General features: G+C 46.2%; 1 protein-coding gene across 1 annotated transcript; it reads right to left on the bottom strand.

Moving 5' to 3' along the window:
• Positions 1-679: 679 nt before the first annotated feature.
• Positions 680-2,807, bottom strand: LOC136940521 (uncharacterized). The gene is made up of 2 exons (XM_067232709.1): positions 2,508-2,807; positions 680-2,362 (listed from the first exon to the last, which is right to left on the bottom strand). Exons 1-2 carry the CDS (start codon positions 2,805-2,807, stop codon positions 680-682), a joined length of 1,983 nt encoding a protein of 660 aa, XP_067088810.1.
• Positions 2,808-16,100: the final 13,293 nt, after the last annotated feature.

The raw sequence follows: 16,100 nt of genomic DNA, 5'->3' as shown, positions 1-16,100 counted from the left end.
GAACGCCATCGGAGATATTTCGCCATGGAGGAGAGGGGACAGAAAGATGAGTTATTCCGCGATATGACGACAGGAGTACTCACACCGGCCTTCACACCCTTGCTGTGTTTCAACACCACTGTGTACATACCCCTATCCATGGTTAAAATGCCGAGGGTGAGATCGTGCATGGTTTGAAATGTGCTTGACTGACAAGTGAATTCGTCGCACCGCATGAACCCATAAAAAGCCATGAGACACACAGCTTCTAGCATGACATCGGTGGGAACGTTAAAACAACCCGCCCGCAACGCTGACACCAAGTGATGAAGTATAGGAAGGGTTATGGGAAGTCGCCTGTCATTGCCTTGCGGTCGCTCTTTCCGCAGCCCGTTGAATAGTAGCCGAACCGACGGGTTCCCCAACAGGCTCTGCACAGACGGGTCCAGACATCTGAGATGAAACTGAATGCCGGCCACCGCTGCCTTGATTGTCGACGGCTGGAGCTTCCGGGAGGTGAAGCAGTGAACGATGTATGCGCATACGACACGCAGGCTCACCGGGTGATGGGGTGTATCGAGTGCGCGGCAGAAGGAACAGTAATACAACCAAGCACAATCATAGGATTTTAATGTGCCCTTGCCTAAGCCTGCTCGCATGTATCGAGCGGCGACCGTCATGTAGCCTTCAAGCGACCTGTCTAATCTAACAGTGTCTCCTGAAACGCTGGGCACACCAGGCCGCCCGGCTCTGCCTCCGGACATAGTGCCCGGAACTCCTGAAATTGAAAACGTGACAGAGCATCAGCCACATTGTTGAGTAACCCAGGAATGTATGCGGCCCGCAACACGAAGTTGCCTGTGATGCATGTCCAGGTCAGACGCCTCACTAATTTGTTAATCAATGCCACGGAAGATCTACCCTTGTTTATGATGTTCACCGTGCCCTCGTTATCACAGAACACCACAATCCTCTTCCTACACCAGTGTTTACCCCACAAAAGACACGCTACAACAATAGGATACAGTTCGTACAATGCTGTGGATTTGCAATCGCGCGCCAGAAACTCCAGTTCAACGGGCCACGACTCGCTGAACCACTCGTTCGCGAAAAAAAAAAAAAACCCAACGGACAACGCCGCATCGGTGTACAACGCCAAGGCGCTGGAGGTCTCCACCTCGTCGTTGTAAAAAAACGACAAACCGTTCCAATGCTCGCAAAGCACGGCCCAAAAACGCAAATCGGACTGGCAACCCTCATCCAAACGCACAACGTCGTGCAGCGCCGGAACAGACTTAGCCATGACGAGCAGACGGGAGACAAACGACCGACCATGGGGAATGATGCGCATAGCAAAATTCAGGTGCCCGAGCAACGACAAAAGATCCCGCTTGGTCAACGAAACCGACGCAGCCGCAGCCGCCAGAACAGCGCGCAACCGCTCAAGCTTCTCCGCCAGGAGAGACGCACGCATTAACAGGCTGTCCAGCTGGACGCCCATAAACTCGATGGACGTGAGAGGCCCCTGCGTCTTCTCCTCCGAGAGCGGCACGCCCAAATGCTCGAACGTGCCCTTCACCACCGAGATGCACCGAGCCGGCGGCGAGGAGGGAAAATCGACCACCAAGAAGTCGTCCAGCAGGTGCAGGACAAACGGCAACCTGTGCACGTTCAGCAAAACCCAACACAGAGCCTCGGCCAGAGTGTCAAAAATGCGCGGGCTGCTGCGGCAGCCAAAAGCCAGGCGAGCGTAAAAATACATCTGCGACCGCCATCTCACGCCGAACAGGTGCCACTGCGACGGGTGCAGGGGCATCACCTTGAACGCGTCGGTGATATCGGCCTTCCCGAGCCAGGCGCCCACGCCTGCCTGTTTGATCAACCGAATCGCGTGATCGATGCTAGTGTAATACAGAGAAAACGGCTCCGACGGAATCAGGCTGTTAATGCTAGGGACCCGAGTATCGTGCGGAGCCGACAGGTCAACGATCAGGCGTTTTTTGCCAGAATATTTGCGAGTAGCCACGCCAATGGGACTGACGCGAAACACGGGAAACGGCGACTCCACGAACGGCCCCAACAAATACCCCTTGCCGATCTCTTTAGCAAGCAACGCATCGACCACGTCGGGCTCCCTGAGCGCCGATTGCAAGTTATTACACACATGAGTTACAGTGGGCACACATTCCACCCCAACCATAAACCCTTTCCGCAACCCAGTGAGGAGGTACTTCACAAAACATCGGTTGGGGTGACCGCTCAAAGCGTCAGACAGACGACCAATGTCAACAGGGGTAGAAGGATGGTTATTTATTTCATGCCCTTGACCGCCGGTCGGAACCGACGTGGGCAGGTCGACCTCGGATGGGCGTCCGAGCACTGACTGCAGACATGAAGAAATCGACAATTAGGGTAGGTACAGGCCCCCTCATTGAAATACATGCACATGGGAGGAGCGGAACCAGCATTAACCACCTGGCGTCTGGAGGAGCGACGCTCCATGCCGCTGGAACCAGGCTTCGCGTCACGGGAAGGTTCCCCCATTGTAGAAGGCACCGTGAGAGGGCAAAGCCCAGTAGGATGGGAGAAAGACCCACCACCACACACGACAGGGGACGAACCCCGGTGAATGTGCGGCTAACCAGCTCGAGATCTAGCACAGACCAGTCCAGACGCAGATTAAACCGCTGAACGTAGAGGGCTGCCTTGGCAGAGAAACCCTTGTGATATTCGTAGAACAGCGTTCCCCCGTAGGAGAGCGACAGGTCAGCTATGATGGCCAGATAGGTGTCCAGTTCGACTCGCCTCCCGGGGAACCCCTCGCACATGACGTCACGGAAAACCCCAAAAGCAACGACGAATTCGGACATCGTGAGCGTCTTAGTTAGACGGGGATCGGCGTCCCGCAAAAACACAGCCACGTTACCGCACTCTACCAAGCGGCTCTTGACTGATTCAGGCCCACACACCAAGATCTTCACCAGGTTCACATCTTTACCTGAAAGGATCTGCTCGCGGAGACTCGCCGGAACGGCGGCTGACGGAGGCAGAAAGGAGGCCCCAGAGGCAGCGGCCGGCACCGCGCTGGCCAAGACGTACGAGGGCCGGATCTCCTGCACTGCAGTAAGCACGCCCGCAGCCGCGGCTACGGGAGCCGCACCCAAGGCCCCCGGCTCCCTCGAGGTGCTGGAGACGGGCATCCATGCCAGTGAGCGTGCTCCGCAGATCGATCAGCGCCGCCAGCACGGGATCTGGCCGCAGCACGGGAGCAGGAAGCTGCACGGGGTCGGGCGGCGGTACGACCGAGCCTCCTGCGGACCCCACTCTGGGTTTCTTGGCCAGCCCAGCACCCGCAGCGGAACCCCGCTTGCTCTTCCCCAGCGCCTTGCGGGGAATGGGAACCCCGGCATCCTCCTCACACGCGTCCATGAAATGAAGGTATAACTCCTCGTGTGACATACCGACTGGTAGACTAAGGCCCTTGTCGTAGTATCCACACAGAAGTCGAGGAACGGGCCATTCCTCGATCGGGACCGGCTGCCTCACCGCCAGACGAGAACTCCGACGGGGTTTGGATCCTCCGGCTGGAGGGATTCCCGCTTCCTCGCTAGGTCCACCGTCGACCAATGAATCCCCCTGGAACTCCTCCAATTCAGAACCGGAAAGACACGATATGGAGACACCCGTACTTGACACCAGCAGGAAGACTGAAGTCTATGTCGCACTAGCGATGCATATGCCGGGAACCCCTTATATACCCCGCCCTATTAGGAGGGAGTGCCCTGCGCATAAAATGACGCTAGTGGCGCGCTATGTCTCACGTCCTCCTTCATGAACCAGCTCCGCTTGTTTTATAAATTGGTTCTAATACAATTGGAAGAGTTATACTAGAGCAAAATTAAGTGAATAGACGGTAAACGCTAAACAGCTGTGTTGGTCAAAGAATGGTTTGAGGAAATGTATGTGAAAAATTATGAGGAAGCAATTGGAAAGTTACATAAAGGATTGGTTTAGAGAGGATCATGGAAGGTTATGAAATAAAACAAGAACGTTTTGTGGATGTGAAGAGATGATTGGTTTAAACACTGATGTTTTGAAGAGGAAACTATGAATATACTTTGAAGGTATATGGGATAACATTTTAAGTCAAAATAGTAAAATCTAGGGTTTTTAAGAGTTTTGATAAAGGTATTAGATGTAATTTGGTTAAAAATGAGAAAGAGAAAATAACTAAATGTACTTTTATTTGGAGTTTAATTATAATTTGGTTTTAAGTTTTATTTGAGAGTTTTATCAGAGCCTGGCATACTGTTTGGGATAAACAGTTAGGCTGTGATAATGTTGTATTATGAAGAGGGTTATTATAACATTCAGTTCTGAAATAATTTGGGAAGACTCATCAAGTCTGATAAATTGTGGTTATGATGGTTTGAGCTAATTGGCTCGTTTTGAACTGCAGCAAAACGAGTTATGAAGTTCTACCTATCTGACCTTTATAGAAAATATAGTTGGGAAAAATGTTTGGTTAATAGCTACATTAAGAACATGATTTGGTTTATATTTCATTTAAGAAGCATACGGATTCTGGTTTGGCATAATGAAAATTGCTTTGATCATATCTTTGATAAAAAGAGCTGTGATTTGGTAAAATAGAGAATCTAAAACAATATTGGTCTTAAACTTAACTGTTTTAAAAGACAGAAAAGGTTTTTTGGAGTGAAAGAAATTGATACAGTTGATTTTCTAAAGAAGGGAACAAAGAAACAGATTGTCATTTCTAGGCATGACTAATAGGAGTTGACTATCAAATGATGATGTATGGTCTTATTAGATGCTGTTACATGTGTTTGTTCAACAATAAGAAAACTGAAGGGTCAATACTGCCTGGTAATTATAGATACAGTATGTTTACTATGTGAATTGAAGTCTTTCCCAGTCCTATACCAGATGCATAACACCATTTGAATTGATTTATTGGAGATCATATGTAATACCACAACTTAAACCTTTCACATAGCATGATGAAGAGGCGAATCAAATGGTTAACCAATTTTATAAAAAATGCTAACTAGAAAAGAGATGTCTTCTGCTAAATTCTGTTCCAGGTGAAGCAGTAAACCAAAGAGTGGAGGAGTCAAACGAGGAGATTGGGTATTGATTAAAGTTATCAATGAAAGGAGGGATCTTATGAAAACTTTAAAATATCCTGTCTAATTTCTGGTTTTTCTATTTGTTTCGAATTTATTTTATTTTATTACAATTCTAAAAGCTTGGCTGAAGTTGTATGTATGTGGTGAAGGGGGCCTGTGAGTATGTCCAGGTCTGCCGTGGAGACATGGATGTCGAATGTCCACTCTGTGGAGTCGGTGGGTTTTCCCCTATATCATCATTAGGTTTTCCCACTGTGTCCAGTGTGTCCACACCACTTGGCCATAACGCTGCATAGTCTCATCATTATTGTTGATTTGTATGTCAACATTGTGTAATCGGTAATGGGATATTTTTTACATTTGGGTTTGTTGTCACACCTTACTGTTCGCATCTAATTTGACTCAGTTACTGCTTGATCATGGGAGATAAGGTGATGCTGGGACTGTAACTCTTTTCTGCTTCAGGACGAGTCAGACCGGCGGGTCTGACTACCTAACCCCTGTTCTAAGGCCCCATTCCCCTGGAGACCGTGTCCCCCCCCTTTCTCACTGGATGATCTACCCCTTCCCCTTGAAGACCCTGACCCACCTGCCCCAATACATCATCAGATGTTCGGGAAAGCCTGTTGTACATTTATGGACAGGACCATTCAAGGTCATCGAGAGAACCTTGCACGCCCTAAGGGTGCTGGGCAAAGGAAGTACATGGTACCAGTGGAGCATGTGTTGTGCTGCTCCAGAATCCAGTTGTACGTTGCAAGAGTTGGTGGAGAAGGGCCAAGGGGGCCAGTGAACTGTTTGCTATTTGCTACGAATGTGAGAGTCCGGAAAAGAGGGTTACGACGAGGTCAAGAGTAATACTGCTTGATCACACTAGAGTTGTACTGGACTAAGACAGTTTTCGCTATTTTGCTTAAGAGTGTGTTTTATCAATATCAACATGAAGTGTGTTACAGGGTTAGCCTGGCTGGGATTGCTTAGCTTAGTCATAGGCTTGCAAGTGTATTATTTTTTGTATTTACCACAACAGTTGGAGAGACGGGCAAGACAGAACAATCCACCGGAGGTATGCATGACCGCCTATCAGGGCATCGAATTGAACTACACCAGGGGGAGTGCCACCACATTCACCTTTGACCTCTGCCGCGTCATCAAGTGTAACGGTCAGAACAGTTTATGGAGGGGGTATGACCTTTACCTATGCTCACAACCATATGTCCATACCCGTTGCGCCCAGGGGCGACTCATCCATGGACAGTGGTGCCCGGCGTGGGCTTTTGTGGTTAAATATACGGGTCCCCACTGGACCACGGGAGCGGACAAATATTGGGAAAACGTCACATTCAGTCGTTTGGGGGGAGGGGGCACGACGGAGTCCAACCCAGTGCAGTTAACTCTTAAACATCTCCCTAAAGGCCCATACGGCTTAGGGGGCACGAGTAAGGGGAAGGACACTGTGACACTTGATCTTAGGAGTAGAACAACCTGGGGGGGACACCATGGGCATGATTAAAATTAATATACTTGATCCCGTTACTCGACCGGACAACTCCACTACTAAACCAATTTTAATACATCAAATGACTGGTATCCACTCTGTCGACTACTCCCAACTTAGTACCTCGGACGTTATCATGTTGGCTACCGGAGGAGTGGGGCAGAACCTGTGGCTGGGGTGGTTGACGGCAACGGCAAAAGAAAACCACATGGCCGACTGTGTGGCTTGTTCAGTTGGGCGCCCCATTTTATACAGTGAACCGGCACCCCTCTTACCACAAACAGACAAACCAGGGTTTAGATGCATGATAGAATAGAGTCTGGGATAGAATCTCGCAATTGTAGTCAGCTCAGTAAGATCTTCCCACCCATATCTAATTACACCCGTCCTCCACCATTTAGGCCGGGGCCTCATCTACTGATTTGCTTGTAGACCGTATTAATTATGTCAACTACAATGTCTTGCGACTGGCGAATCTGACTAGGGATGCGGTAGAAGGAGTGGCAGAGCAACTCTCTGCCACCTCACTTATGGCTGTTCAAATCCGTTTGGCACTAGACATGCTATTAGCTGAGAAAGGGGGGGTCTGCGCGATGTTTGGTGAAGCCTGTTGTACATTTATCCCCAATAATACTGCCCCGGATGGATCGGTGACTAGGGCCTTAGAAGGCTTGCGTACATTATCTAAAGAAATGCACGACAATTCGGGAATTCAGAATCCCCTCAACGATTGGCTAAATAACACTTTTGGTCGTTGGAAGACTATGATTGTCTCTGTCTTTCTCTCCATATTTGGTATGTTGTGCATGTTTGCTCTGTGTGGGTGTTGTTGTATCCCATGTATCAGGTCCCTGTGCAACCAGATCATTGTCTCAGCTGTGGAGAACCCGACGAAGGGGTTCCAAATGCCATTGCTGGGGCTGGCTGACCAGGACGAGGAGGCGGTGGTTGGTCCGGGCTATGTTGATTGATCTCTGGTGTTTTCAGAGATCAAAAGAGGGATTAAAGAATGTATAATACATTACAACACATTCTAGAACTGTAATCACCAGCTGCATATCAGGCACGGCACTAACTATGATCCCAGTTATTAATATGTGTGGCATTTTAATCACTGAATGCATCACAGGCACTGTGCACGAGTGAATATAACAACAGGATTTATGAAGGAGGCATGTCTTAAAGTTATGTATTGTGCTTATTCAAGTTATGCATTGTGCTTATTAAAGTTATGAACTTAGAAGTGTGCTCAGGCTTAAACATTGGGTCTCACACTGAGTGTGGGAAGCAGGCTGTTCTTTGTGTCTTTATCTTTTCAGTTTCAGAAACAACCTTGAATCTGGGTGGAGATGGCACCCGAGCAGGTGGGACGCGGAGGCAAGAACAACTCCCTGATGCACGAGAGAACAAGCTCAACCCTCTTTTCATCTTTCTGTTTTAATTGCACTGTATATTATATGCTGGGGAGGGAAAGATAGCCAGTTGGACTTCGTGAACCAGCCCAAACTCTGTTGCGGGTAGGGAAACGTAGACAGCCCCAGAGCTCTGTACTTGTTGATTTCCAACTGCTGCATTAAAGCTGATATTATCGGACCTCTGCGACTCCAGACCACTCTTTCTAGAACACAGATTTGTGTCATAGAATACCATCATTACTTATTGGAATAGACACAAAGATTTTGAATCCTTCACTACGTCCTAAAGGCAGTCGGAGCTGTGAAACCCAAGGGGGGCAGATTTTACAAACCCATAACACGTTCAAATTCAAACCGCTACTGGAAACAGGTTTTGGATGACATCCAGCTGAACAGCTATTTTCTGAAACAGCTAACCATCAAGTTGGCAAGATTGCCAACACCCCCAAGTCCGTAGACGACATAGACGACAAACTCCAAGCTTGTAAGATTGGCAAAACACCCGAGCCCGTGTTGAGTGTAGACAAACTGACAATCATACTCGAAGCCTGTCAGAGTAACGGAATTTCAGAGATTGTGTGGATTTTTTACAATAAACTGACATTCGCACTCAAAGCTCGCAAGATCGACAAAACCCCTGAGATTGTGTGGATTGTAGACAACAAACTGACATGCGTACTCCAAGCTTGCAAGATCGGTGAAACCTCCAAGGACAGGTGGATTGTAGACGAGAAACTGACATATATACTTCGAGGTTACAAGATCAGCGAAACCTCCGAGATCAGGTGGATTACAGACACCGTTCAGATTAAGTGTCTATGTGATTTACAGTCACTGTACATCAACGATCTAAATGTAATGTTAGACTCTTGCGTCTTACACAACAATTCCGATGTGGTCACCAAGGACTCCGTCGCTACACTGAGAGACCCTTACAAATCCAAAATGTGGTGTATCGACGTTGACAGCTCCACAGAGTTGACCGTAGTTACCCCTAGAGACCCTTACAAATCCACAATGGTGTGTAGCAACGTGGTAGATGAGACAGTCGCTGCACTGAGCGACCCTTACAAATTTGAATGGGGACTTTTAGACTTCACAGAGGAGACCGACATTATACTGAGCGACCCTTAATAATTTAAAATGTGGTGTAGCGACACTGACCAAACATGAAGACCGGAGCTGAACTGAACAACTGTCACAAATAGAAGTGTTGTATGTTAAACACCCTAAGCATGCTAGCTGACATTGTACACAGTGATGATGAATGTTTCAAAGTAAGATCAATGTATCAGAGACAGACTACAGACTACATCAGTCGTCATTGTGGTTAAATGGGGATTTGGGCAGTTTATCTGAGACTGTTTATCCGTTTAAAGACTATACAACTTCTCCTATAACCTAGGATATCAGTGACATCAATACGCCTCTATACCGTCAGGGTTGTGACCCTTTGTTGGCCACCAGAGACCCTCGCTGTGTTTCCTTGTTTTTGGTTCTGTTATCTGTTCTCATTATGACATATTGTCACCTGTGCCTTGTTTGTTCTGTGCTTTTTAAGAGGCTTGGTTTCTTAGTTCTGTGCTTAGTTTGTCTCTCACGTCACAGAGTTAGAGTTTATGCTTTTTGACAATCTGCTTTTTGTATATTATTTCTATTTCCAATAAAAGAAGGAAAGATGCATATTTTGGAGTCTGCTCTGGGGTCCACACTTGCATTCCTGACATACGGTTTGTAAATCAATGGTTGTTGTAGATAACATTGTACATGTCGATTAGAACTAAAGATTAGGATTTGCTGTATGTGTATTGTCTACGTTGACTTGTCTCCAAATATGTAATTTGTATGTATACCCCCATGTGTTATAACACTGACATAACCCATTTGTAGCAAATAAAGAGCGAATATACGTTTAAGCGTGTGATTTAAGCCTATATGTAACACCAGAGCAGACGGGGGAATTCAGAACTTCTTCAGTGTCTTCGACATTCAGAATATTTGTGCTACCCAAATAATGACTAAAAGTAAGTCTTTGAGAATGGGTTTCTCAAGCCAGGTGAGCAAGGAGATTAGTTAGCTTGGCTGATAGAGCTGTGCTGACGGGATTGCCTCGGTTGCACTCAAACATAGTAGTTTGACGACGCTCTTCCCCTGCGCTACATCAGTGCTTGGCCCGGCATCTTCCGCATTAACTAAGGGATGCTTTGCGTTTAGGTGGTATTTGAGACTGGAAGAACTCGTACAGTAAACTAATTCTGTATCGCACAAGGTGCAAACAACCTTAGTCTTGTCGAGGTTTCCATTGGGAAGCTTCTTAAAAATACATTTTCCCGGCGGCTTCATAGCTGCATCCATGTTAGCATGTCACATTTGATGTGGTAATTTCATACACAAAGCATACACACAGGTTCGAAGACTCGTTCTCACCCCCTACAGTGCAATTCGGCTAGGTATACATCCGCGCTAAAATATCAAGGTGAAAGTCATCATAGCTTGCTTAGTATAGACCCAGCTCCCAACCCAACTTTGAGAATAGATTAACGGCAATATAATTTTTTTTATCAACATTAACGCATCACGTTAACGCCGATAATGGCCCACCACTAGTTAATAGACAGTTGTGAGGAGATCCATTGGGTCTCGAATTTAGAAGTTGGTCATTGTCCTCGGTTGGATAAAATGGTCAGGTTAGCTAATCTCCGTGTGATGCATATCAAAAACTGAAAAAAAATATCCCCCTAGGGTAGATAAAAGTAGTATGGTTGGATAGTATGTCATAATCCAAATGGCTTAGGGAATCCGTGACAGCAACTTGTGACAGACACAAAGGTGTCCAACCTAAAGCTAATTGTCTGACAAATAAAGACCCAACTGATTTCATGCTCAAGGCAAACCTTTGGAATGTGACGATGTCCATGAATGGGTGTACAAACAAAGTATCTATACACCATAAAGTGTTACTTTAACATCAGTTGTCTCTGACACTTTGAGTCTCCAGTAACACTATCATTGTTTTCCTCTAGTAAGATTACCCTAAGGGCTAAATTCAGAAGGTTTGAAGAAGGCACAGATGTTCTTTTGAATCAAACACAACTTTTTTAGTGAAGCATAAAGCTGAATTTACAACAGGAGCATAATGAGCAGAAAGTACTGTCAGAGAGGCCCAGAGCAAAAGACAGGAGATTATTTTATTTACATTTAGTCATTTAGCAGACGCTCTTGTCCAGAGCGACTTACAGTAAGTACAGGGACATTCCCCCGAGGCAAGTAGGGTGAAGTGCCTTGCCCAAGGACACAACGTCAGTTGGCATGACCGGGAATCGAACTGGCAACCTTCGGATTACTAGCCCGATTCCCTCACCGCTCAGCCAACAGACTCCCCATTTTATACACTCAAGGAAACTGTCCCAGCTAATCACAAGTGCCCTCGTGCAGACAGATATATTTCAGACAGTTGTCTCCACCACGTTACCATTCCTACACTTGTAAAATGACATAGAGGAAAGTTTCCATAGAGAATTGTGCACAGTGGGACTAACAAACAAAGTGCTGCACACCACACAACTCTGTGTCAATGATGTCATAAGGTGACAAAGTTCCCCCAGTGTAAGGTCTCCAGGTTTCAACTTTTCAAAGAGGGAGATTAAACTATCTTGTAGACAGAGACCCTCTTCCGTGTTTGTGATGCATACCTCTATCACCCCGAGTAGACAACACGCAGCAATACACTTCCATCTCTTGAATTGTAACAAACTGGTGTCTACTGTAATTCTTGAGAAAAATTCGACAGCTGTCAAGATGACACGTTTATATGTAGCAGAAGTGAGTTTCTCGGAATCCGCCGGGTTTCCACTGAGATGTTCCAGGATTAAATACTTGCAAAGTACACTGATCATGGTTTCACCATTGGCGGGGAATACAGCTCCCCTCCATTTGGTAATTATATGCATTTCAGCCTCACATGTGCTCTCTACATCTGTGGAACTGTAGACGTTGACATTTGCACCGCCCGTGTCATTCGAAGAGTCTACAACGTCTGCCTTTTTTACCCCGGTATTCCATTGGTTCAAGAGATCCATATTCAAGACCGTGTTAACAGAATGCATCTTGATTGAAAGCGCCAGGCATGGTGCTCGGTGTTACTGATATTTTTCAACAGCTGACTCAGGTCCTCACCAAGGTCGACACATGTAGTTATGTATCTGTCCATAACATTCACAGCCGGTAAAAGAGCAGACCTTCAGTTCTCCGTGTCAAACCCATTAAAAGGCATGGTACTAGCAAACCAACTGACTGACGCCAGTCGATGTTTCTGATAGTCTGTGATGGCACCACAGGTTAACTCCTGTGGGTTAGGGTGATCAATTCCGGTTTTGTTTGCAGAGTTTCTATTATGCAATTTAAATTGGTCGGTCACAGCTACCTCCAGTTCGACCTTGTCCATTTCTGACATACCGAAGTCCAGTTTGGGGAATTTGAATACGCTGGGATACGAGGGATGAAATGGATGACAGTCATCTTCACCCTCGAGCGTCTCGAGTGTTACTAATTTCTGCTTTATCTGGGACTTGCTATGTGGGTGATATGATACAGTTATAGAAGAGAATCTCGATTGAGGGCGTCCCATTTTCAGAGTCTGAAGAATCTTGATGTTGACTGTACTTGTGACAATATATCCTGTATATATACACCCTCAAACTTCCAACCAATGTTTGAATATCCGACCACACACACAATCCGCTCTTCTTCAGACAGCGCCTCAATCATCTAACCATGGGTCAATGTTCCAATCGTGATCATGGCTCGTCATATAACTATGGTTCAAACATCCGGCTAGTTTAGGTTGATGTAGGATAGGACACCGGGGTTATCAAGCCTGTCACATTCAAGGGTTAAACGTCATGTAGATGAACATCCTGGCTTACTCATTGCTGCATTATAAAGTGTGAACGTTAAACAGGATGCCGAATGATGTTGTACAAGGAAGTTGTTTATTAAACCAGTAACAATTGAGTTCAAACAATACATGAGGTGTCACTGTCATGCAAATTACACTTTTTATAAATGTAACTACCAATATATACTGACACTGCCATTACTAACGTCTATCTGCTTTATTTAAAGATTTTACCACCCACTTTCTAAGACATTGTTTAGTACGTTAATACATTAATATAGTATGTCATATATATCAGACTCAAGTAACACACCTTCAAAGGTTAGACAGCTCAGAGAAACATTTGACAGGAATCATTTTGTTGAAAACATGAGGATAAATCACACGGTAGGAGATTTTTTAGCTTGGTCGGGATTATGATTGCAACATGCTGTAAACGTGATGTGTTCTCCGATTATAGAAAAAAATAGACATTTGGAAGGTCTCTAAGACTTTGTAATCTGCATTGGTTATATTGATTTTAAGAGCCTGTATAACGTTTTGGGCAAGTTCTTTGTTACGCCCAGTGAACCTGTCAACGTAGTAAATGTTAAGCCACGAGTTCACATCGGTATGAGTCTTGTTTCTTTCAAATATACAAGCCAACCCGTCCACGATCGCTTCAACTATATTGATATCAGGCATCTCACCATTGGGAAAATGCTCAGGGTGATGGGGATTATTCTCATAATGGTGCTTGAAACTAAAGTTTGCCATGGGTGTCGTGAGAGCATTTGGGTCGGTGTAGAATTTTTCCTAGGACTCGTAGTTATCCTGATCAGACTCATATAGGGTGTCCCGGTGGCAACACGTGCCTCCCTCGACGCAGTCTTTAGTGTGTACGTTTCTGATTGAGACTGGTAGCAGATGGGTTCGAAACATTGGGGCGTCACACACAACAGGACACGCCATACTCAACTCTCCGTTCTCATTCACTTCACAGGCTGACATTGTCTCATCGTCGACTTCCAAGGGTTCACATACTCCTCTTGAGTCACAAATGGGTACCCTGTAGTTAAACTGGGTGTCACTCACCATGAGCCTATCTAGCCAACAGGTTCTGTTACCTTTCAAAGAGTCGATAAAGGGCATATACCAAGGGGAGACTACATCCGGATTCCAAATATCCTTCTTGACAACCATCACAAGCCTAGAAGATGACAGAGACCGGCTGGCCACAGGAATATCGGTGTAAAACTCCTCAATGAAACCAGATTCGCATCCGGTCATATCAGCCCTCTGCACACCTTGCGCACAGGAGGTTAAACGCTGGTGGGCTCTCTGGAAAGCAAACGTGACGGCGTTGAGCTGGACGGCCAATTTGAAGGCTCCGCTTTTCCAAGTGTCAAGCAATATATTGAACCTACTCGTATCTTTCAACCCTGACATCAACTGACTGTCTAAGGGAGATTCCGCATTGAGAGAGGCGGGAGGGTTTACATCCTTAAAGATCCTGTAAAGTAAATTCCATGTTTGGCTTCTAAGTACATTATATACGTGTGAAATGAGTTCCTGAAAGCATGTGCAAAGCGCTAAAACTTTGTCGCACTGAAATGTGGAGTTAAACCGAAGAACAGTTTCTCTTCCGTTTACAGATCAGGTTTTAATGGGCGGAGCCAAAAAATGCCCTATCTACGTCATTTCGCCCCATCTACATCAGATCACTGAATGGCTCCTCCTGCTGTACTGTTATTGTAACTTACATCAGCTAGCTAGCTAGCTTCAGGCTGTCTCCCACCACCCGCAACTGCATCTTCCCTGGATGCAAGAACTCCAGCTGTGCTGCAACGCCATTTAAGTTTGCTGTTGATAATGAAAGGAAAAATAGGTGGATAGATTTTGTGAAGAGCCACGCTCATGGAAAGCTTCGGATAAACTCCAACAGTACTCCAACAGTACCTCTGCGCCACTGATCATTTCACGGCGGACAGTTTTAACATGGACCAGAGACAGACGGGGTTCACCAACACACGGCTTCTCTTGCAGCGCGGAGCCGTACCGAGCATCGCCCCCCGGCCGTTCATCCTCCGGTCGCACCTGGACCATCCACCGCTGCCAGCAGTTTATCACTCAGTTCTGTGTGTTTGTTATAATTATACTAGATAACTTTTCCAGAGGTATCTCTGCTATAATTAGTGCAAACCGCTAACTTGATATTAGGCTACTCGGTGTAGAAGGATGGTATTTTGGTGAAATGGTAGCTAATGTGCTAGAAGTACATTTACATTTAGTCATTTAGCAAACGCTCTTATCCAGAGCGACTTACAGTAAATACAGGGGGCAAGCGCCTTGCCCAAGGACACAACGTCAGTTGGCAAGACCAGGAATCGAACTGGCAACCTTCGGATTACTAGCCCGAGTCCCTCACCGCTCAGCCACCTGACTCCCTACGTAGTTGGAGAGCTCACTGTCTGCTGTCTCTGCGGTAAATGTTTACTCCTGTGTTACAGCTCAGGGGAATATTTCATTTATATGCATCTGTATGTTTCACTCATTGAACAAATACATTCTAATTCTATACTGTTTTGTTCGGCTTGACGTAGCGTCCATTATCTGGGTCGTAGGTAGCTTAGTTGAGAGAGGCGGCGCCTTCCTTGCTCCTGGGAAATGCTTCACTACATCCCCCAGGGCTTCGTCGATCAACGTCCTGTAGTATTGCATCACGTCCACGACATGATGATCTGAAGATGAGACCTTACCATGGTGTGACAATAGTTTGGATACGGGGTCCGATGCACTCCAATGTTGATGGATTATTTGCGTGTTCATGAGAGCAGCAAGGTCGTTGAAGGTCACGTCAAGCACTGACATTTCCCTATTGTACTCGAGTGTAGCCGTTGTCAATGTTACAGTCGCGTCACGCCAAGTGTCGGAAAAACACAATTCGTCGCAACCTTTATGAGAGTCAGGTAAGCCTCTGCAGACCACCTGAGAACACTCAGGGTAGTCGAATTCAAGCCCAGTCCAATTGAAGCCTAAAATTAAATTGTACACAAAGTACACTCTCGATGTATCCGATGCGCGTATCTTCCATCTACCTGGGTGGAGTATCACCCTGTGCTCCAGGGAGTCAGGAGACACTTTAGCATTTTTTTTATTTATTTTTTGACACTTGACACAAG

The sequence above is a fragment of the Osmerus mordax genome, chromosome 3 (genome assembly GCF_038355195.1).
Source record: "Osmerus mordax isolate fOsmMor3 chromosome 3, fOsmMor3.pri, whole genome shotgun sequence".
Taxonomy (NCBI): Eukaryota; Metazoa; Chordata; class Actinopteri; order Osmeriformes; family Osmeridae; genus Osmerus; species Osmerus mordax.
The sequence above is the reverse complement of the archived record's forward strand: the minus strand, read 5'-3'. Positions and strand labels throughout refer to the sequence as shown.

Coding starts and splice junctions, on each gene's coding strand:
- LOC136940521 (XM_067232709.1), bottom strand. CDS start 2,807: ATGTGCGAGGGGTTCCCCGGGAGGCGAGTCGAACTGGACACCTATCTG. Junction 2,363..2,507: donor TACAATGGGGGAACCTTCCC/GTGACGCGAAGC, acceptor TCATGTCTGCAG/TCAGTGCTCGGACGCCCATC.